At 35.7% G+C, this 24,072-nt stretch overlaps 1 protein-coding gene and 1 pseudogene across 1 annotated transcript; one reads left to right on the top strand and one right to left on the bottom strand.

The window, feature by feature from the left end:
* Window positions 1-158: 158 nt before the first annotated feature.
* On the bottom strand, window positions 159-22,597 carry LOC120197141 (annotated as a pseudogene).
* LOC120197234 (cytochrome b5-like) lies at window positions 22,561-24,052 on the top strand. Its single transcript, XM_039198833.1, has 3 exons — window positions 22,561-22,752; window positions 23,535-23,601; window positions 23,716-24,052. Exons 1-3 carry the CDS (start codon window positions 22,666-22,668, stop codon window positions 23,967-23,969), a joined length of 408 nt encoding a protein of 135 aa, XP_039054764.1. The 5' UTR covers window positions 22,561-22,665; the 3' UTR covers window positions 23,970-24,052.
* Window positions 24,053-24,072: the final 20 nt, after the last annotated feature.

Genomic DNA, 24,072 nt, shown 5'->3' with positions numbered 1-24,072 from the left:
TTAATACAAAAGGGCCTATTAATATAACATAAAAGAATTGACATTTAAACACTAGATTTGTTGTAATATTATAGACATTAAGATTCGAAGTCGAAATTCGTTATCGTCTTGTTACATGAAAAACACTAGCCCCTAAATGAGGAAGCTTTGGTTTTGGATCATTCATGGTAGTTTGATATGCTGACATGAAGTCCCTTTGGTGCTTCAAGTCTTGGGAATTGATGGATTTCATTTCCACCAACTTCCTCCCACCTGCATATTTCAAACAACATATAGACCCCAATTTAGCTATGATCAATATGAATTTGAAAATGCAATTGTGGACTAACCTGTAACTGGTAACAAAATAGTGGAGAAAATAGAAATTTGGAGAATGCCTATTCCTTTCCAGGGCATAGCCTGCCGCCCCAAATTTGAAGCAGTAATTGTGTGACTCCAAGCTCTTATCCTGCAAGTTCAGTTGAGTTATATGAGTCAAAAGTAAGCATCAAATTATACTTGATTAAAAGTATAAGGACTAAATCTTGAATTCGACCGAAGCTATAATTTAATCAAAATGAGCAATGGAAAGATTAAAGTTTATAGTACTCACTAGCCATCTCCATGGATTGAAGGTAAAAGGCTCTGGATAAAGGAATGGATCATAGTTTATTTCCCTTGTATAAACATGTATTCTCCATCCTTTGGGAATGGTAAACCCTGTCAAGCAACAACTCATGAAAAATTATTCATGTCGAATCGGGACGAGTTTTTACTCTAAAATTCAGGACTAGATCGAAAGTGATGAAACACCGTATCTTCTGTTGTCTTCCTCAGTACCCCATTAACAACTGTAGCCAACCTTGAGGTTTCAAATATCACCTGCATGGAAATTAATAGACTTTGATTAGTTCTATGGTGCAACGAAAAGCAGGTGTGCAAAGTGTCAAATTTCTGCTTGCGGCTCGAGTGAATCTCATAGACTTGTAATCATTCCAATCGATTGCCTCGCCTGGTTTCTTCTTTTCAAGTACAGCAAAATGTTCTTCGTAGGCAAGTCATACCATAATCATCCATAAACACCATAAATAATCAAGAAAACATATTGAAATTTCGAGCAGTCGAAAAAAATCGTAACTCACCCTTAGTTCTTCGAGAGCTTTAGGATGATTTGGAGATACTTGACGGCCATCATCGAAGTGGTCGAGACGGTCTCGTAACCGGAGTATAGTATAGTGATTATCTGATCAATTATCTCTTCATCACTGAGAATGTACTTCGAATCTTAGCTACGAAGAAGGCGGCAAAGGATGTCATCATAAGGTGTTGAAGAGGCTCTTCTTTGTCCCATAATCTGTTCCACCATCTTCACAGTTCTTTTCCTCCCCTGATTGAATCAAAACCGAAACATCAGGCGAATTCTTTGAGAATCATATGGAGAAGTTGAAGTCTTGAAAATTATACCTGGAATCCATGATGGTAATTTGTCCCTGGAATGTTTAATGGCAGTGAAAGTGTTCCTACTACAACTTATCAAACTCTGGTTTGAAAATCTCATAGAATGCAGTTGATTCCTTTTCAACAATTTGCTTGAATGGTACCCACAATGCCATCTGAAAAAGAGATTCACCCAAATTAAGCATATTTGCAGTGTTGAAGAGGTTAAGATCATCATGATACAAACCTCATTGGTTGTTTCATGGATATCATGGTTTTCCCATCCCAATTCTCAAGGAAAGATCATGTGAACTTGTCAATCTTTGGGAAGAGTTCAACTTTGATCACAAGGGGGCCTATGAGAGACAACAACGAGACTCGGATACGCTTGTGAGCAGCGCCATGCACGGCTGCTATGTTGCATTTCCCTAGTATATCAAGCATGGATTGAGGGTAACCGGGAACCAGCCCTTTGCCTTCATTCATAAGGATGTATCTATTGAGCTCAGGATCCATGGAAATAACAGTTGGACACCCCAATATGCGAGTCTTGAACACACTTCCATACCTGTTCCAAAAAAAAAACACAATGTAACATGTTTCGTACTTTGTCTCCATTAACCATGCAACTCAGTAAAAAAAAACTTTGCTCTTTGCTTTTTCATGAAACTCAGTGGTCTGACCCAAAACAGGCCAACCCATAGTACCTGGGGCCACCCTTCTATACTTATCTCATTCCATTTCAACATGGCAAAGCAAATGCAGAACCCCAGAGCAAGCAACAAGCTACTATTTCCACCACCAAGACTGCCATTTAGGCTCCCAAGAAAAGAACTGAACCTCAGAGAGAAAGAGAATGCTGCAAATGGTATGGCTTGCTCCAGGCATTTAAGTAATGTTACATAAAGGAGTGCTGCAAATGGATGTGCATTGACAATAACAACAAAATCTGGGTCCAAGAAAGAGACAAAAAGGCCAGTGCTATAATAGGCCAACCAAACATGCACATACCTAATAAGCCCCTCCCTACTACATCATTACCATATATAATAAATGTAACAGTTTATACTTACAAGACTGGATTGTAATCTTAACCAGAGAATCACCACAATCTTAATTGCAGGATCTTCTGCCAGAGAAACATAGTCAAAGAAGTAACCTCTAGTTCACAGCAACGCCCGAGGACAACTCTGTTGCCATTTGACACTATCTTATGCCAAATATCAATCACTTGGTATACATTATCCTATTCCATTACATACCGAATAGGATTGTATGTTTAAAGACGATAATAAGATAATATATGTTCAGATTTTCGTAAACCATCGACCGATACCTCTTAGAATTGTGACGAAAGACAGTTTGTTGGTTTTTGAAACTGAATTTCTGCAAATCTGAAGTGCCTAATGACCTTGGGTCATTGTTGAGATGTGGTGAAGGAATATATGAACTGGCAAAAGAAGAGTTCATAGAAATGGGTGCCAAAATATTTGACAGGGAACTATCTTTTGCACATTGTTTCAATTGTATTTATGGTAAAACACTTCGACCCGGTCTGACTTGGGGTATTTATATTTATATTTATATCAAGTCGGATCAAATCAGACGTGAATTTTACGCTTAAAAATTTAAATTAGATCAAATTCAGACAAAAAGAGTATGCTCATCAGATAATGTCAAATGAAGAGTTTATACTTCTCAAACTAAATCGAACTTTGAGCGAATAATATATATTTCTCTGATCGAATCAGGTTAAACCGATCAAAACTTGACTCAACCTAATTCATTGCCATCCCTACTAATACACCATGTCTAAATTATATAAATTTCCTTCATAAATCAAAATATAATAGCAAGGATACTAATAAAGTTAAGTGTAAGTTACACATTTAACGTCTAAATTATCAATTTTGATATATTTTATTACTTAATCTTTTAATTTTTTTAAAATCATACTTAGAATTTAGTTTTTTCCCCATTTTAGTACACTGTAGTTAAAATTTTAATTTTTGTTTAATTTTAGTAACCCTCATTTAAAATTTGATGTTAAGTTTTGAATCTTCATTCAAAAAAATAATGTTAAGTTTTGAAAAAAATTGAAAGTTTAAGTATTAAAATGGACAAAAATCGATAGTTTAGGTACTAAATGCGTTAAGTTTTTAATGACGAGGTACTAAAATGAAACGAAAACTAAACGTTAGGTATAAGTTTAAAAAAATGAAAGTTTATGTACTAAAACATACCAAAATTGATAGTTTAGATATTAAATGCGTAGTTTACCATAAAGTTAATACTCAACAAACGAGACTTAATATCGTTTAAGCAAATCTAGAGTTTGAATACTTGTGTATTCAAAAAATTGCCGCTTAGAGTCTCGCCCACTAAATTTAGGTATGCGACGTGGTTCGATATAAATTAATCAGTGCTGTCGTAACCGGCTTTCGTCCGGGCACGAAATATTATGTTTGGCGGGAAAAGTGATGTGAATAAATGGTTTTGAAAATAATTTGGGAGTCGCCATCGGCCTTTTGGGTCAGGTAGGTCGAATACCTAAAAAATATCTTTTAAAAGAGTTTTAAGAAAACATCAATTAAAAAAAAATTAAACTGATCTGCGTTTATAACCAAAAATTTGTTCTTTTTAATAATAAAAAGGGATTCGTGGTCGATTACGTTTAGGGAAGGATTAGCACCCCTACAACGCCCAAAATTGGTACTTTTTAATTATAAATTGTCTCTTATTATTAAAATTTAAAAATTCAAAAATATATTTAATTTATAATCCTATTATTTTCAAAATTATATTTATTTAAAATATTTATTTATTTAAAAATATCAGAAAAGAACTTCTAGGTGCCTTAAGACAGCTCTTTTCTTTGATATTGATAAATATTAATTTAAATAATATTGTTTAATTTTAAAATACCAGAATAGGACATCCAGTTGTATTAAGACTGTCATTTTCTTCGATGTTAAAAAATAAATATTAAAATTACTATTTATTATAAGTATATTTATGATATATAAAAATATTTATACAATATAATAAAATAAAATATCACTAAAACAATATATTTTAGGCAGTAAAATGAAAACATATAATAACTAATTATAATAAATAAAACTAAATCTAATTAAAATTATAGGGATTAAATATTTTATTTTCTAATTTAATAATTTAGTGACCAAATGAAATTATCTAAAATTCAAATTTTATAATAAAATTAATTAAAAATATGAACTAGGGATAAAAAATTTATTTATTAAATTAAGGGATTAAATTTGTCATTTATCCTAAATATATTATTTTAATAAAAAGGACTAAAATGAATAAAATTAAATTCAAAGACTGAATTAAAATTATTATAAATTCAGTTTAGTGACCAAAATGTAAAATTTACAAATACGAAGGACTGCGGACGGGGTTTAACTATTTCATAATTACGTGCATAGTCCTTCCCGAAACGACATCGTTCGGGAAGGACTATAAGAGTCCAAAACCGGCTGGCCCGAAGGGCCAACCTTCATTTTCCATTTTCTTCTCTCTCTCTTCACTGAGAGAGTTTAAACTCTCTGCCTTCTCTCTAGCTTCCCTCATCGGAGGAAGCCGGTTACCGGTCGGCCACCGTGGGCCGCCGTGAATATCACCGCCGGCCACCGCATCCGGTGCCGGAAAAAATTATTTTATACTAATAGATAGATCGGACCGTCCTAAGGACGGTCCTGGTGTTCTCTTCCTTTAAAAAGCTCCTAATCGGAGCGAATCTTACAAAAATACCTTCGATGTTTCGAAGGTTCTGACGAGATCCGGTGGTCGAGGCTTCCTCGGTAAGTCTCTTCTTCCTTTTTCTCTCTTTTTTTCTTCTGGTTCTTTGCTGCTGAGATCGTTGGTACTAGTTTGTTTTTTTTTTCTTTCTCTGTCTTTTTCTTCTCCGTTCTCTGTCTCTGTTTTTTTTTCTTTCGCAGATGGGTGGTGGCTTTTATAGCCACCACCGGTGTTCGTCTCAGACCGGTCCGAAAGAAGTTCTTCGGTGAGTCACCGGACTTCCAGTGGTGACTCACCATTTTGGGCAAGACGTGTGCGCTGGAGTGGTGTGGCGGTGAAGGCTTCTGGAACCAACAACGGCGGCGCTGGGACGTGTCCCTAGGGTATAGATACCCTAGGGTTTCCTCTGGCAGATGGTGGACCGTTGGATCAAACCAGATCCAACGGCTGGAATTGAAGATGGCGGCTGAGGATGATACAAACCCTAAATTGGGTTTAGGGTTTACTGTAGGATTTTGGGTCTGGGCCACTGTTTGTAATTGGGCTTCCATTCGGGCTTGTAATATTTATTTATATATGTATTTAATATATTTAATAATAATAATATAATAATATATAATAATAACAATAATAATAATAATAATGATAATGATAATAATAATAATAATAATAAAATATTAGTATCTTCAGCTGCCCCTCTTTGCTCATTCTTGTGTTAACAAGAATAGGGCAAAGATGAAAAGATAATAAAATTTTTTATCCATTTGACTTTACTTTGATCATAATGGAGATATCGAATAAATTCTTCTTTTTCTCCAGATAAGTTCTTCTTATTATGAACTTTCTGCTGGGGATGATGATGACCTCCTTTCTGTGATAGAGTCATTCAAAAGGTTGAATAAGCTCTTGATGAGTTCTTCTCATTATGAACTTTCTCTAGAAAGGCTGATGCTAATCTATCTCCTTCTGCGATAGAATTATGCAAAAAGTTGAACAAATTCTTCTTCCTTCTTCAGATGAGTTCTTCTCATTATGAACTTTCTCTGGAAAAGTTGATCCATCAAATGATGGATTCAAGTAAAAGGTTGAACAAATTCTTCTCATTATGAACTTCTTCTTCCTTCTTCAGATGAGTTCTTCTCATTATGAACTTTCTCTGGAAAAGTTAATCCATCAATTTGATGAATTCAGGTAAAAGGTTGAACAAATTCTTCTCATTATGAACTTCTTCTTCCTTCTTTAGATGAGTTCTTCTCATTATGAACCTTCTCTGGAAAAGATAATCCATCAATTTGATGAATTCAGGTAAAAGGTTGAACAAATTCTTCTCATTATGAACTTCTTCTTCCTTCTTCAGATGAGTTCTTCTCATTATGAACCTTCTCTGGAAAAGATAATCCATCAATTTGATGAATTCAGGTAAAAGGTTGAACAAATTCTTCTCATTATGAACTTCTTCTTCCTTCTTCAGATGAGTTTCTTCTCATTATGAACCTTCTCTGGAAAAGATAATCCATCAATTTGATGAATTCAGGTAAAAGGTTGAACAAATTCTTCTCATTATGAACTTCTTCTTCCTTCTTCAGATGAGTTCTTCTCATTATGAACTCTACCTGGCAATGTTAATCTTTCAAATGATAGATTTGAATCTTTGCTAAAATCTTTGAAATTCCTGTTAAAATTTCAACAAGAATAAAAATGAATGAAAATGCACCTATTTTTGTAAACACCTAAAATATGATGCATGAATGTTAAGTTATTTGATTTCAGATTGGTGAATTGAGTATTTCTTCAATTGTAAAAACCCTATAGATCTTTCTTCTTCAAAACAAAGAATCTATCATCTTTGACAAATGTAGATGTAGATATAATGTCACAAAACCTCTTGAGAATAAAACTCAATAGTATAGGCTCTTGAAAAGCTCGCATTCAGGCAACATGTTGATTCTGATAACAATTCATCTGATTATGAAGTGACCTTTCAAGATGATTTCACAGATATTGATAGTTCTTCTAATACCGAGAAATCTTGACTTCTGATTCTGATGAAGAGATAAACTGTTATACTTGACAAAAATGTGATTCTCAGAAGCTGAAACTTCAAATAGCTTTCTTCTGGTAAAAGATGGGAAGCCATTATGTGATGATCCCAGTTACAATCAAAGGCGAAACTTGTGCTATGATTTTTGGGAAAGGAATAAGCAAAAGAAGCTTGAAAAAAAACTTCTTAATGAAGAATATCATGCAGTTCATCTTTTAATTCTAATGATTGGTTCTGTAGTTCTTACCAAAACAGATCAGATAACTCAAAGAAAAATTCCAGAAGATGCTATTAGCACATTCATCTTCCAAATTCAATGATTGATTCTATCCAACCAGATCAGATAACTCAAAGAACACTTCCAGAAGATGCTATTAACAAATTCATCTTCCAAATTCAATGATTGTTCTGTCCAACCAGATCAGATAACTCAAAGAACACTTCCAGAAGATACTATGAGCACATTCATCTTCCAAATTCAATGATTGGTTCTGTCCACCAGATCAGATACTCAAAGAACACTTCCAGAAGATGCTATTAGCACATTCATCTTCCAAATTCAATGATTGGTTCTGCTAAACCAGGTCAGATAACTCAAAGAACACTTCCAGAAGATGCTATGAGCACATTCATCTTCCAAATTCAATGATTGGTTCTGTCCAACCAGATCAGATAACTCAAAGAACACTTCCAGAAGATGCTATTAGCACATTCATCTTCCAAATTCAATGATTGGTTCTGCTAAACCAGGTCAGATAACTCAAAGAACACTTCCAGAAGATGCTATTAGCACATTCATCTTCCAAATTCAATGATTGGTTCTGTCCAACCAGATCAGATAACTCAAAGAACACTTCCAGAAGATGCTATTAGCACATTCATCTTCCAAATTCAATGATTGGTTCTGCTAAACCAGGTCAGATAACTCAAAGAACACTTCCAGAAGATGCTATGAGCACATTCATCTTCCAAATTCAATGATTGGTTCTGTCCGACCAGATCAGATAACTCAAAGAACACTTCCAGAAGATGCATTTAGCACATTCATCTTCCAAATTCAATGATTGGTTCTGCTAAACCAGGTCAGATAACTCAAAGAACACTTCCAGAAGATGCTATGAGCACATTCATCTTCCAAATTCAATGATTGGTTCTGTCCGACCAGATCAGATAACTCAAAGAACACTTCCAGAAGATGTTATGAGCAAATTCATCTTTCAGTTAATGTTTGGAATAGGATATCACAATACTTATTTGATGTAGAGCCAGAATTTGTAGATTCGAAGTATTTCCATGCTACTACACTGAAAAGGGCTATATTCATAATTCTGCCAATTAAGAACAGATTTTCTCTTATTTTGCTTCCTCCATGTGCTGATGCTTTTCCATTGACAAAGAAATGATGGCCTTCCTTCGAGTGTTCAGAAGTATGTTCTTGATGAGTGCTGAAAATGGAATCTAGTAGGGGTTGGAAGGAATAAAGTTACTCCACTTGAACCTGATGATGTGGAAATGTTTCTAGGTTTCCTTAAAAAAAAACATACACAAGGATCTGTATAGAGACATGTTTCCCAGTGATATCAATGTCTTGTTTCTTTTTGCCGGAATCAATGCTACAAAAGGCTGCTTTCTATTGCCTTAGTATATCTTTGAAAACAGATGTGCAAGAACTGAATGATGATCAGTTGGAGCAATTGATGAGTAGATTTGGCGGATTCGACCTTGTTGTCGGTAGCACCACTTGTAACAATCTTGATGTTCATGGCTTTAAGCTAGTGATGATTTGCTTACTTTGTCTTTTGTTTTTTTTTTTTAAGTATTAACATAAAGTGATATTCAGAAATCTTTAAATTATTTCAAAATTATGTTAATTCAATAGAAAAGAATAAATTGAATTTCCAAAAATAAATTGAATCTCAAATAAATTGAACTTGAAATAGATATAATTGTATTCAAAGTTATGGCAAGCATAAGAATAAAAATTCAAATGTCTCAACAAATTATAAGCATAAGTATTTCTAAATTAATCAAGTTGACACAATTTAGAGTAATGATGTAAGCTTTTGTCTGGAAGATCTCAAACGCTGTCAAAATGCTTGTAGATGTGAAGTTTCTCCCAAACTATCAAAATCTTAAGAAAGTTCAATTGCCAGATGCCTAATATCAACCTGCATTTGAGCCGCCTTTTCAGGTTTTCAACTCAAATCCTTCCTTTGGTTATAAGATGCCCTTTGCGGGTTTTCACCTTAATCCTTTTTTCTTTTTTCTTTTTTTTTTTTTTTTTTTTTTTTTCTTTTCTTTTCTCCCTTTTTTTTTCTTCAAGCATAATATTTCTTGACAGAATCTGAGTTTATTGGATTTTTCAGAATTTTTCCATCCATTTCTGCCAAGATCAACGCTCCTCCGGAAAAGGCCTTTTTCACAACGTATGGCCCTTCCCAATTAGGCATCCATTTCCCACGGAAATCTTTATGTATAGGCAAGATCTTTTTTAGTACTAGATCACCCTCTTGGAATTCTCTTGGATGTACTTTCTTATCATGAGACTTCATCATCCGTTTTTGATACATTTGTCCATGGCAAATAGCTTTCAATCTTTTCTCCTCAATAAGGTTCAATTGATCAACTCTAGCTTGGATCCATTCAGATTCATCCAATTTTGTTTCTCTCAATATTCGAAGCGATGGAATCTCAACTTCAATTGGTAAAACTGCTTCCATCCCGTAGACTAAAGAAAAAGGCGTTGCCCCAGTAGATGTTCGAACAGTAGTTCGGTATGCATATAGAGCAAAAGGTAACTTCTCGTGTCAATCTTTGTAAGTTTCAGTAGTCTTTGTAATGATTCTCTTGATGTTCTTATTTGCTGCTTCAACTGCCCCATTCATCTTTGGACGATATTCCACTGAATTTGCATGTTTGATCTTAAACTGTGCACAAAGTTCGGTCATCATTTTGTTGTTCAGGTTCAGAGCATTATCTGTAATGATCCTTTCTGGTAGGCCATACCGGCAAACTATCTCCTTCTTTATGAATTTGCAGACTGTGGACCTCTTAATATTAGTGTATGAAGCAGCTTCAACCCATTTGGTAAAATAATCAATTGCCACAAGGATGAAACAATGTCCATTCGATGCTTTTGGTGTAATTGCTCCAATGACATCTATTCCCCACATAGAAAATGGCCAGGGTGCTGTCATTACATGTAAAGGGGATGGGGGTACATGAATCTTGTCTGCATATATCTGGCATTTATGACATTTCCTTGCATAATCAATGCAATCTGTGTACATAGTAGCCCAATAGTATCCATATCTCATTATTTTTCTGGCCATTGAAAGACCATTTGCATGTGTTCCACATATTCCACTATGTACTTCTTCAATGATGTTTCGAGCTTCGCTGGTATTTAAACATCTCAATAGCATTTGATCATTGCTTCTTCTATACATAATCTCTCCATCAAGAAAATATCCAGCAGCCATTCTTCTCAAGGTTCTTTTATCAATTTCCGATGCATTTGGTGGATAACTTTGATTTTTGATATATTGCAGGATATCATGATACCATGGTTTACCATCTACCTCTTCTTCCACACTATAACAATGTGCAGGAATTTCATACACTTGCATTTTGATTGGCATCATATCAACTTTCTTAGTTGCTTGAAACATAGCAGCTAATGTAGCCAAAGCATCTGCCATTTGATTTCCTTCTCGAGGGAGATAATTGAAAGTAACTTTCTCGAATTCTTTCACTAATTCGAGTGTAAAATTTCGATATTCCAACAATTTGGGATCTTTTGTTTCCCATTCTCCTCGCAATTGATACACCACTAACGATGAATCTCCATATATCTTGAGACATTTGATTTTTCTTTCTATAGCTGCTTTCAATCCCATTACACAAGCTTCATATTCTGCCATGTTATTGGTGCAAAAGAAATCCAGTCTACTTGTAAAGGGATAATAAACATTTTCTGGAGAAATTAACACTGCCCCAATTCCTCGTCCCAAAGCATTAGATGCTCCATCAAAGTAAAGCTTCCAAGTTGCAAATTCATCACTTGTTCTGACTTCTTCATTCATGGATATGCAGAACAAATCTTCATCGGGAAAATTGAAGTTCAAAGGCTGATATTCATTTGATACACGACTGGCCAGAAAATCAGCTATTACACTTCCTTTTATTGCTTTTTGGTTGACATATACAATATCAAACTCAGATAATAACATCTGCCATCTAGCCATTCTGCCTGTCAAAGCCGGTGATTCCATTAAGAACTTTAAAGGATCAAGTTTGGATATCAACCAAGTAGTATAGTATAACATATATTGTCTGAGTCTTCGAGTAGTCCACACCAAAGCACAACATAATTTTTGTATTGGTGGATATCGAACTTCACAATCAGTAAATTTCTTGCTCAGATAATAAATAGCTTTTTCTTTCCTTCCTGATTCATCATGCTGTCCTAGTACACATCCCATCGAATTTTCGAAAACCGTCAAGTAGAGAATTAATGGTCTATCAGGCATTGGTGATACTAAAATTGGGGCATTGGATAAATATTTCTTAATAATATCCAAAGTTTCTTGACATTCTTCATTCCAAACTTCAGGATTGTTCTTTCGAAGTAATTTGAACACTGGATCACATTTGTCAGTTAATTGAGAAATGAACCGAGATATATAATTTAATCTTCCCAAAAAGCCTCGAACTTCTTTTTTTGTATTGGGTGGTGGAAGATCTTGAATTGCTTTTACTTTATCTGGATCAATCTCGATTCCTTTTTTGCTGACCACAAATCCCAAAAGTTTCCCAGAAGTTACCCCAAAAGTGCATTTAGCGGGGTTGAGCTTTAATTGATACTTCCTCAATCTTTGGAAAAGTTTCCTCAAATTTTGAATATGTTCTTCTTCAGTTCGGGATTTGGCAATCATGTCATCTACGTATACTTCAATCTCTTTGTGCATCATGTCATGAAACAAAGTTACCATGGCTCTTTGATATGTTGCCCCTGCATTTTTCAATCCAAATGGCATCACTTTATAACAGAATGTGCCCCACATGGTTATAAATGTTGTTTTTTCCATGTCTTCAGGATTCATTTTTATCTGATTATATCCTGAAAAGCCATCCATAAATGAAAACCATGCGTGCCCTGCAGTATTGTCCACCAATGTGTCTATGTGGGGTAAGGGAAAGCTATCTTTCGGACTAGCTTTGTTGAGATCTCTGTAATCCACACACATTCGAACTTTCCCATTTTTCTTTGGTACGGGAACAATGTTAGCTACCCATTCTGGGTATTTAGATGCCTGTAGGAAACCTGCATTGATTTGTTTCATCACTTCTTCCTTGATTTGCAACAACATTTCTGGCCTCATTCTTCTGAGCTTTTGTTGGACTGGTTTATATTCTGGATTGATTGGGAGCTTGTGTATCACTATATCTGTGCTCAAACCGGGCATATCTTGATAAGACCATGCAAAGATATCTTTGAACTCTTGAATGAGATTTATCAATTCTTGTTTTATCTGGACTGTCAGAGTGGTACCAATTTTCACCTCTTTTATTTCTTCATCTGTTCCCAAATTCACAGTCTCTACCTCTTCCTTGTGTGGTAGAATTTGTTTGTCCTCTTTTTCTACCAATCTTAATAGTTCAGTAGGAACATCACATTCCAGTTCATCTTCACACCCATTGATTTCTTCCAGACATATAGGCTGCTCTAAATTTATCACTGGATTAAATCTAGGAATAAACATGCTATTAACACTGTGACACCTGCAAATTTAAATCGGACATATTTACGAAAGAATATAGTAAATTTATGAAAATAAATAAATGTAAAAATGTAAGAAAATGTAAAGAATGATTGCCATCTGAAAATTTTAAAGAAAATTTCTTATATTTAACATAATTTCTTTTACAAGATAACAACAAGTTTTCATATTTTTGAGCTAAACATAAAGATTAGTTCTGAATATTACTCTGTATTAATATTAAAAACTATAGGAAGATCTTCAATGGTCCAATTGGTGAGTGTTTCTCCAGGAAGGCATGGGCGAATCCTATTCAAGTACTTGCCAGTCTTGTTGTCATTTGTGACCATGTTGACAAATAATCCATTCATAGCTTCTTCAACTATGTCTTGATCTTTCGTCAACTTTTCTTCTTTAAAGGCTTCAACAAGCTGCTGTTCCACATTAATTGTTCCCCCTGATCTGAATGTGGTCTTCAACTGTGGGAAAGACATGTGTTTCCAAAGGATTTCTCCTCCTTTCAATTTTGCCTTTCTGTCTTCACATTTTCTTTTCATCTCTTTGTTCCTTTGCTGAAGATTGGGCTTAAACCCTAGCCCAAAACGGTCTTTTTTCATCTTTATACTGATAGGAACTGAAATCCCTTGAAGATTCTTTCCTAAACCTCTCCCAGCTTTAGCTCCGATGCCTAAAGTTTGTTGTACCGTCATCTTGGTGCAATCAGACAATCTGGGATATGGAATTTTGCTTCCTTCTGCAATAAAGGTTGCATTTACAAATTCAAGAGCTCGAAAAGAGCATTCAAGAGCATCATCATTGGTGTCGATATATGGAACATCGCTTGTTACAGACGCAATGATTTCTTCTTCAGCACTGACGCATATTAGTTGTCCATCAACAACAAATTTCAATTTCTGATGTAATGAAGAAGGAACGGCTCCTGCTGAATGAATCCATGGCCTCCCTAATAGACAATTATATGTGGGGTGGATGTCCATCACCACAAAGTCAATATTATACACGACTGGGCCGATTAACAACGGTATTTCCATTTTCCCAAGCACTTCTTTTTTAGTACCATCAAATGCTCGTACCACATTCTGATAACTCTTCATGTGTGATTGATCCAGAGGCATTCTTTGAAGTGTAACTAGAGGCATCAAGTTGAGAGCAGATCCATTGTCAATCAATACTCCTGGCAACACATGACCATGACAATGTGTCGTGATGTTCAAAGCTTTTACTGACCCCATTCCGCCTTCCGGTATTTCATCATCTGTGAACGTTATGTAATTGTCAGCGGCTATATGTCCCACAATTCTGTCAAGTTTATTGAGGGATATATCTTCGGGGATAAATGTCTGATTGAGGATTTTCATCAAAGCATTTCTATGCGCTTCTGAATTCATCAAGAGATCAAGAATAGAAATTCTCGCTTGTTGTTTGTGTAGTTGTTCAACCACACTATACTCACTATGTTTTAAGAATTTCAAAAATTCTTGAGCTTGTTTTTCTGTCACAGGCTCATTGAATGCTGGAAGGGATTCATCTTCAAATACCTTCTGAGGTATTGCCATGGCTTTTCCTTTTGCTTTCACTTGTTCTGAAGCATTGGATGTTTCGGGAGAGTAACATCTCCCACTTCTCGTAAAGAAACCGACTTCGCTCACTACTTCAGACGTCAATGTAGTACTCAAACTCTGTATTTTCTCTTCTGTTTTATCTAGAGAATCAGATCCTCCTACCATTGAAACATTGGTAGTATAATTCCAAGGTACCCTGCGGGTATCTTTGTATGGAAATGGTAGAGGAGTGGTAATAACTACTTTTGGCCTCATTGGTGCAGGAATCACCGTGGATGATTTCACATTAATGATCACAGGATCATTTATTCTTTGATTTGGTTTAGAATCTTCTGATGAGCAAACATCATCTTCTTTTTTCCCGGGTTCTTCTTCAAAGAATTCTATTTCTCTGTTATTCATCAATTTTTGCACCAAGTTTCTAAACTCAGGACATAGTTGAATTTTATGCCCTTTCTCCTGATGATATTCACAATAATTCTTGCCTTCATTCTGCTTTGGCCTGAATTGTTGTGGAATTATACCGGCTAAAGAAAGTTGTTGGAATATCCAAACAAACGGAGATTTAATTTCAGAAATGTCAGTCTTTGCTTTCTTTCTGTTCTCTTCTTGAATTGCATTCACGTTTTTATCTCCATGATTTGGCAATGGATGACTTGATGCGTATGGTGTATTGAATTCCAACTTCCCAGTGTTGATCAAATTTTGAACCACCCTTTTGAATGCTAGACAGTTTTCAATAGAATGTCCTGTAATTCCTTCATGGTAAACACAGTGTGCCTTTGTATCATACCAAGGAGAGAATGGTGGTTGCATGGGAACCAAGGGATAAGGCCGTATAATATCTGCTTTTAACAGCGAATCATAGATTTCTGCATACGGTACCGGTAAAGGTGTAAAAGACAACCTTTCATTTTCCTTTCGAGATCCTCTGGACTCTGCTCGATTAGTGTTTGTTTCCTCTTTCTTAACCCTTGGCTGGGTTATTGTAACACTTTTCGATGAATCCTTGCTGTAAGAATTTGCATTGTTGACTTCATTCTCCTTTTTCCGGTACGTAGGTCTTTTGGAACTAGACCCATCATTTGATTCAATCTTGCCACTTTTCAAGACATTTTCAATTAATTCTCCAGAAATGACCAAATCTGCAAAATTTCTGGTTGCATTCCCCATTAGATGGTTTAAATAAGGAGCCTTCAATGTATGGACAAACATTACTGTGGCCTCTTTTTCTGACAAAGGTGGTTGAACTTGGGCCGCAGTGTCACGCCATCTCTGGGCATACTGTCTGAATGTTTCATTATTCTTTTTCTCCAAGTTTTGGAGAGTCCATCTATCAGGGACCATGTCTGTCACATGGCGGTACTGTTCTAAAAATGCTTTAGCCAAATCTTTCCAGGATCTAATGTTGGCTTTGGTCAATTGAGTATACCATTTTAAAGCCGGTCCTGTCAAACTATCCTGAAAGCAGTGAATTAACAACTTCTCGTCTTTCACATATCCTGCCATTCTTCGACAAACATAGTAATGTGGGATGAAGGGCATGTAGTACCATCATATTTATCAAATTCGGGAGCTTTGAACTTGATGGGAAGGATTAAGTCTGGAACCAAACTCAACTCACTAGCATCAAACCCATAGAACGATTCAGTTATTTCCACGGATTTCATTCGTTCTTCTAAGCTCTTGATCTGTCTGGTCAGTTCTTCATTTACTTTTTGTTTCTCATTCAGCTTATTTAAATCTGGGATCAAATGATCAGTATTAAGATCCCCTATTTTCACATCTGATATAAGCGGATTTTTGCTTGAAGATGCAGGATTCACTTGTTGATCTTCATGTGGTTTGACTTCTTGTAATGCAGATGTACGAGCATTGATTTGTATAGGGGTAGTACCAGAATGATAAATTGGTTCTGGTGGAAATCCTGGAGGATACATAGATTCTTGATCAAAAGATACAGGATTTTCAGGCATTTTTCCAATAATAGCCTGCCTTTTAAACATATCCTCTATTTTCTTCATCATACTGTCTTGTGAATTTGCAATACTGGCTTCAATTTTTTCCAACTTCATTCTCATTTCTTCTTGTTCTTTATGATGTTGTTCCTCAATACGCTGTATTTTATCCTCCATAATTCTCCTAGTAGCTTGTCTAGTACCGTAGTGATGTAGTATTTCTCTTTTGGCCAGAGTAACTGCGATTGAAAAATCTTTTAATATTATTTTTTCAAATTTTAATTAATGAATTTTAACTTAATAAATAAAATAATTCATAGCGAAAATTATGAAATGAATGATGAATGTATGCAAAATGCATGTATGTAAAAAACATTGATCCCAAAAAGTTAACTGTCATAGAACAACTTTCATTGGCATACAAAAGTTTCTTTATAATAGTTCATAACTACAGATAAGGCATAGCTTTCCTATTAAGCTCTATAACTTCTTTCATTAACCATGAAACCTTCTTTCCATACTTAGAAACTGGATCCACTTGATGCTCAATTATTTTGGCTTCAACAGCTAGTTCCCCAACATATCTGGCAACTTCGCTCATTTGAACCATGGCCTCGAACACCATATTACTTCTTTCTTCACTTCTTTCGACATAGAACTCGGTTGACTTTTGCCATTGCTCATTCGTTCCTTCAAGAGTTTGCTCTAACTCAGTGATTCTGACTTGGCAATTGTGCAGAATTTTTTCAAGATCTCTAATGCGTCTTCGCAGTGAAGCATTTTCCTCATTACTTTCCTTGAGATCATTAGGTCCTAGACGAACCTTTTCTTGAAACAATGATTCTTCAAGTTGCAAAATGTAAGTATTAAACTCTGAGTTTTTGTTTCTAGACTGATCCAGATCCTCTTCAAGTTTTGTTTGTGCTTCTTGCGTTCTTTGATTAAGCTTCTGGATTTGAACATCCTTGTTTCTGCATCGTCGCATCCAATTTCTAGCCACTTCCTGCTCTACCTCAAGTCTGGTGTTGAAATTTTTTCTTTCCAGCTCCCATTTTTCTTTTTCAACATTAGATTCTTCCATCTTTTGGTCTCTGACTTCAAGTTCAGCAATCAACTGGTTCATTTCAGATTCAAATCCCTTGAACATGATATTTTTCTCGCCTTCAAATTTATCAAAGATGTCATTCTTCATCTCTTCTAAATCTTTGGCTCGATCCCTTTCTCTTTGCATTTCATTCATGATCTCGCGGTGTTCAGCCTTGTGTTTTATAATTCGTTCTCTTCTGTCGACCTCGAAATCTTCCATTTTTTGCTTTCCTTTTTCCAGGCTTTTGAGTAGACGGCTATTCTTTCCTTTCAGATCTTCAACTCGTCTTTTCTCAATGTTCAATTCTCTGGTTATCTGTATCGTCGATTGGCTGGGTCCTGATGCTTTTCGGGATTTATATAACTCCTGGTAATTTTTCTGTAAGGCTCTGTACTCATCCTCACCTTTTTCTTTATCTTTTCTCAACATTGCACATTGTGATGAATGAAAGTCAATGTCAACCCCCAACATAGCTTTATCTTGTCTCATTTGCTCTAACTCTTTCGACCAGCCATCTCTTTCTGCTTCAAACTCAGCTCTCAAGATTTCAATCTCTGATGGAACCACCTTAATGCGATCTTCCATAGAGATATCCTCATTTTGATCTGGTAGAGGAATATTTTCGTTTTTTATGACAGATCTCCAATCTTCATAATCAGGAGTTAGCATTTCTTTTGCTGCTTTAGCTCGATACAAAAGTTGTTTTCCAAGCTGTAACGGCTTCCATGATATTTCTTTTATAATTTTTGCTGTGAAATGCGAACTCAGATGACTGTAGTCCAGCAGTGACAGGTACAAATTGACGACCTTCATACTGTCTTATAACCAGCAGTGGTGCATATCCAATTCCTCCCCATAATCCGAGCAGCATTATCCAGTTGTAATCACCACACCTGTAAAAGAATTCCCTTTGTATTTGCCACGGGGCTCGCCAAACAACGTCATTGCTTTGCAGATTTCGAAAGGCATTAATCCACATATCTTTCTTAATTTCTTTAGGCCATTCCTGCTCTAGAAATTCTTTTAATGGTGAGTAATCCGTATTGAAGCGTCGGTATGAAACCTTTTCCGTCCTCCAGAAATGACTACGGATCCAAACATATAACAACTGGGTACACCCTGAGAATCGTCCACCTCCTAACCTTCTGCAAGCATTTAACGATCTGAAGGTCTCTGCTAGGATGGCAGAAACAGGATTAATCTTCTTCGGTAGCTGTTCAAACAAATCTACCACTGCAGCTTCAATATATCCCAAAACTTTTGGGAAGATGACCATACCATATATACCCAGAGCAAATAGATCGAATCGTACTTTAATATCTGGATGGCTCTGAATAAGTTCTCTGATGTTGGTCCAAGCAATGCCTTCGCTTTCGCCTTTTTGTTTCGTACGGGATGCTACCCATTCTTCTCGTACCCCGGCAATTTTTGCTAATTTAACTCGAAAGGGTTGAGTTTTAATTGACTTTGAATAGATTCGATTCTCCAAAGCCCCTTCAATATGTAGCAAAGTTGTGTATTCTTCAATAGTAGGGACCAAGTCTTCCTTATTGAGAGTGAAGCAATTGTACCCTGGATTCCAGAATTGAATTAGGGCTCTGAGTAATTCATCATCAACTTCAACATAGAGCAAATATGGGATGTCTCCGTAAGTCTGATAAAACTGCAATTTTTTGTTTGAATCCCAACTTTCCCAAATGCTTCGCAAATCCTGCATATCATTTCTTTTTAGTGAAACTGAAGCATAAATGGCCAAGTCAGATACATAATCATCCTGCAGACTGTCTCCTTCTTGTCTTTGTAAATCCTCAGCCCACTGTCTTACTTCTGAGTTTAGAATTACTTGATTTGAACACTTTTTATCCATAGATGAAGGCTTTCCAATGCGACAATTAACACAAGGATCAATGTCTTTTATCCTGTATGATGCAATGCAAACAGAAAAATAATGAACACACAAAAAGAAAATAAGTTAGTTTAAAGAATAATAACATTTACATAAATATTCTTTATTTAAACATGCTTTTCTGAATTTAAATAATTTAAATAAACATGTAACTTAAACAATAAATAAATTAACAGGAAAGACAGAATTCATTTCTCCTGTGTGTATACCTATTTTGGACAAAATTTCGGCATGACTTCGGATTGGAAGAGTTTCTAAGGTTTTTTATATGCAGGGTTTCAGATCTAGGAGTAAAGGTACTCGAATTGTCCATGTTAGTGCCCCCTTAGGCTGCTAACCCTCAATCCTAGTCCATTACAGACTAAAGTGGATCGAGTTCAATTCGAGGGGATACATTTCTCTATGCCTGACACGGAGAATAAATTCTCACGAAGACATAGAGCATATGAATCCCGAAAGTTACTTGCTAGGTCTGACACGGAGAATAAATTCTCACGAAGACGTTGCTTTCACTCCCACTTAAAAGGGACGAACTCAATTATAGAGCTTTATGTTATGCAATGCAAGTGTTGTGTGTGAGGAGAAATGTTCAAACTTTAGAAAAATAAATAATGAAATAAAATACTTGCAAAGAAAATAAAACATATAAATATTATAAAAATAATAAATAAAAAATTTGAAAAGAAAGAATTAAAAATTAAATATATGAATTTTTAATTTTTAACTAATAGAGACAATTTATAATTAATTTTTAAAAGTTTAACCAGAGATTCTGGGTTCGGTCCCCAGCGGAGTCGCCAAGCTGTCGTAACCGGCTTTCGTCCGGGCACGAAATATTATGTTTGGCGGGAAAAGTGATGTGAATAAATGGTTTTGAAAATAATTTGGGAGTCGCCATCGGCCTTTTGGGTCAGGTAGGTCGAATACCTAAAAAATATCTTTTAAAAGAGTTTTAAGAAAACATCAATTAAAAAAAAATTAACTGATCTGCGTTTATAACCAAAAATTCGTTCTTTTTAATAATAAAAAGGGATTCGTGGTCGATTACGTTTAGGGAAGGATTAGCACCCCTACAACGCCCAAAATTGGTACTTTTTAATTATAAATTGTCTCTTATTATTAAAATTTAAAAATTCAAAAATATATTTAATTTATAATCCTATTATTTTCAAAATTATATTTATTTAAAATATTTATTTATTTAAAAATATCAGAAAAGAACTTCTAGGTGCCTTAAGACAGCTCTTTTCTTTGATATTGATAAATATTAATTTAAATAATATTGTTTAATTTTAAAATACCAGAATAGGACATCCAGTTGTATTAAGACTGTCCTTTTCTTCGATGTTAAAAAATAAATATTAAAATTACTATTTATTATAAGTATATTTATGAATATATAAAATATTTATACAATATAAAAATAAAAATATCACTAAAACAATATATTTTAGGCAGTAAAATGAAAACATATAAATAACTAAATTATAATAAAAATAAAACTAAATCTAATTAAAATTATAGGGATTAAATATTTTATTTTCTAATTTAATAATTTAGTGACCAAAATGAAATTATCTAAAATTCAAATTTTATAATAAAATTAATTAAAAATATGAACTAGGGATAAAAAAATTTATTTATTAAAATTAAGGGATTAAATTTGTCATTTATCCTAAATATATTATTTTAATAAAAAGGACTAAAATGAATAAAATTAAAATTCAAAGACTGAATTAAAATTATTATAAATTCAGTTTAGTGACCAAAATGTAAAATTTACAAATACGAAGGACTGCGGACGGGGTTTAACTATTTCATAATTACGTGCATAGTCCTTCCCGAAACGACGTCGTTCGGGAAGGACTATAAGAGTCCAAAACCGGCTGGCCCGAAGGGCCAACCTTCATTTTCCATTTTCTTCTCTCTCTCTTCACTGAGAGAGTTTTAAACTCTCTGCCTTCTCTCTAGCTTCCCTCATCGGAGGGAAACCGGTTACCGGTCGGCCACCGTGGGCCGCCGTGAATATCACCGCCGGCCACCGCATCCGGTGGCCGGAAAAAATTATTTTTATACTAATAGATAGATCGGACCGTCCTAAGGACGGTCCCGGTGTTCTCTTCCTTTAAAAAGCTCCTAATCGGAGCGAATCTTACAAAAATACCTTCGATGTTTCGAAGGTTCTGACGAGATCCGGTGGTCGAGGCTTCCTCGGTAAGTCTCTTCTTCCTTTTTCTCTCTTTTTTTCTTCTGGTTCTTTGCTGCTGAGATCGTTGGTACTAGTTTGTTTTTTTTTCTTTCTCTGTCTTTTTCTTCTCCGTTCTCTGTCTCTGTTTTTTTTTTCTTTCGCAGATGGGTGGTGGCTTTTATAGCCACCACCGGTGTTCGTCTCAGACCGGTACGAAAGAAGTTCTTCGGTGAGTCACCGGACTTCCAGTGGTGACTCACCATTTTGGGCAAGACGTGTGCGGCTGGAGTGGGTGTGGCGGTGAAGGCTTCTGGAACCAACAACGGCGGCGCTGGGACGTGTCCCTAGGGTATAGATACCCTAGGGTTTCCTCTGGCAGATGGTGGACCGTTGGATCAAACCAGATCCAACGACTGGAATTGAAGATGGCGGCTGAGGATGATACAAATCCTAAATTGGGTTTAGGGTTTACTGTAGGATTTTGGGTCTGGGCCACTGTTTGTAATTGGGCTTCCATTCGGGCTTGTAATATTTATTTATATATGTATTTAATATATTTAATAATAATAATAATAATAATAATAATAACAATAATAATAATAATAATGATAATGATAATAATAATAATAATAATAATAATAATAAAATATTAGTATCTTCAAGTGCGAAGCTTTAAAACCGAGAAGAAAACGAAGAAAAAAATACTCGGTTTGTCCGATTTAAAGAAATTGGACCAAATTGTGAAGGCCCATTGGGTTTATTACACGACGGGTCACCTCGCAGGCGACGGGTCACCTCGCAGGCGGCAGTTTGAAGAGGGGTTGGTGGTGGTGGAACCCAGCCTTCTTCATCCATGGCCTGATGGCTCTGCTCTTCCTTCCAATTCGTCATTGAAATAAGCTTTTTCCGGTCCGAGACTGGCGCCAAAGGAATCTGAGAAGCAAAAAACAGTCAAATCCATGCCCACCCTTACAAAGCTTTATACCATGCAAGAAGCTTCCCAGCACAATACCAAAGACGATTGCTGGGTAGTTATTGATGACAAGGTTTTCCGGCCCCCCTTTTTTTTCTGATGATTTTTCTTTGGGTCTTAAAGTTTTTACAATTTGATCTGTTCTGTTCGTAATTTCATGGCTGATCTCGAATGGTAATTTCAAGTTGGGGGGTATCACTGTGTGCAAAGTTTAGGCCTTTTTTAGATAAAACTTGCAAGACCCAAGTTTTGGAATTTGATCACGTTGATGGTTTTTTGCTTGAAGGTGATGATTGTGGTTGTTGGATTTGGTATTTGTATTTTCCCAGAAACTGAACATCTTGTGCATTTATCATGTCTTGGATGAACATTATTTATTCAATATGCTCAATCTGTGATAAACCTTGTCTTGTGTCATCCATGGGTTCTTATTGATGGTGAACAAAGGTGAAGCCTTTGTTTCCCTCTTTTGCCTCCCGTTTCGATCGAGTCGTCGAATCGTGTGGTATTCTTGTGCTCATAGTGCCTAAAGAAGCTAGCTCGACCTTAATGAAACCGGAGTCTTGAACTCTTGATTGATCAATGTTCAACTAGCTTCAAGGGGTTGATTTACTAGTTTTAACAGCTAGGAAATGCAGGATGCAACTTGTCATCTTGTGCTATATGCATTCATTACTATGAATTTGCAATGATTCCAACAGTTTGGATCAATTCAGTTGTAGTCATGTTAAATTGCAGTCTATTTTCCTTTGGATCACCTGGAAATGTTGTTCGAAATGTCTTGTGCGAGTGAGACGAACTCAATTCCCTTAATTTGTCTCACGATACAAAACGAAGTGTCTTTCTCCTTTACAGGTATATGATGTTACTTCTTATTTGGACGAGCATCCAGGAGGTGATGATGTAGTGCTCGTAGCAACAGGTAATAATACCCGTCATGCGACCGGTCTTTTTCTTATCCTACTTAGGGAGCTGAGAGTGTTTAGATTATAAAATCAATCCCCTAAATGACATGCTTCCAATGAATTCCTTGAAGGGAAAGACGCAACGGATGATTTTGAAGATGCTGGGCACAGCGAAAGCGCAAAGGAGCTCATGCAGAGCTTTTGCATCGGTGAACTCGACACGTCCTCCTCCCCAGTCAGTCCAGAACTCAAAATTTCCACCAATAAGGAAACCACCGGGTACTCTCAGAAGCTCATGGACTTGACCAAGCAGTATTGGACTATCCCGGTCGCGATTGTTGGCATCTCCGTGGTGGTTGGGTTCTTATACATGTATAAGAAGTAAACCAGTACGATGTTTAACCCCCCCCCTATTGTCTACTGAACCAAATTTTGAATAATTAGATGATTGATCAAGAACATTTTACCCATTGTTATCCTTTTATTTT

This window comes from Hibiscus syriacus, unplaced genomic scaffold (assembly GCF_006381635.1).
Source record: "Hibiscus syriacus cultivar Baekdansim isolate YM2019G1 unplaced genomic scaffold, ASM638163v2 tig00117047_pilon, whole genome shotgun sequence".
NCBI classification, from domain to species: Eukaryota; Viridiplantae; Streptophyta; class Magnoliopsida; order Malvales; family Malvaceae; genus Hibiscus; species Hibiscus syriacus.
Note: the sequence above shows the minus strand (reverse complement) of the source record. Positions and strands in the feature narration are given on the sequence as shown.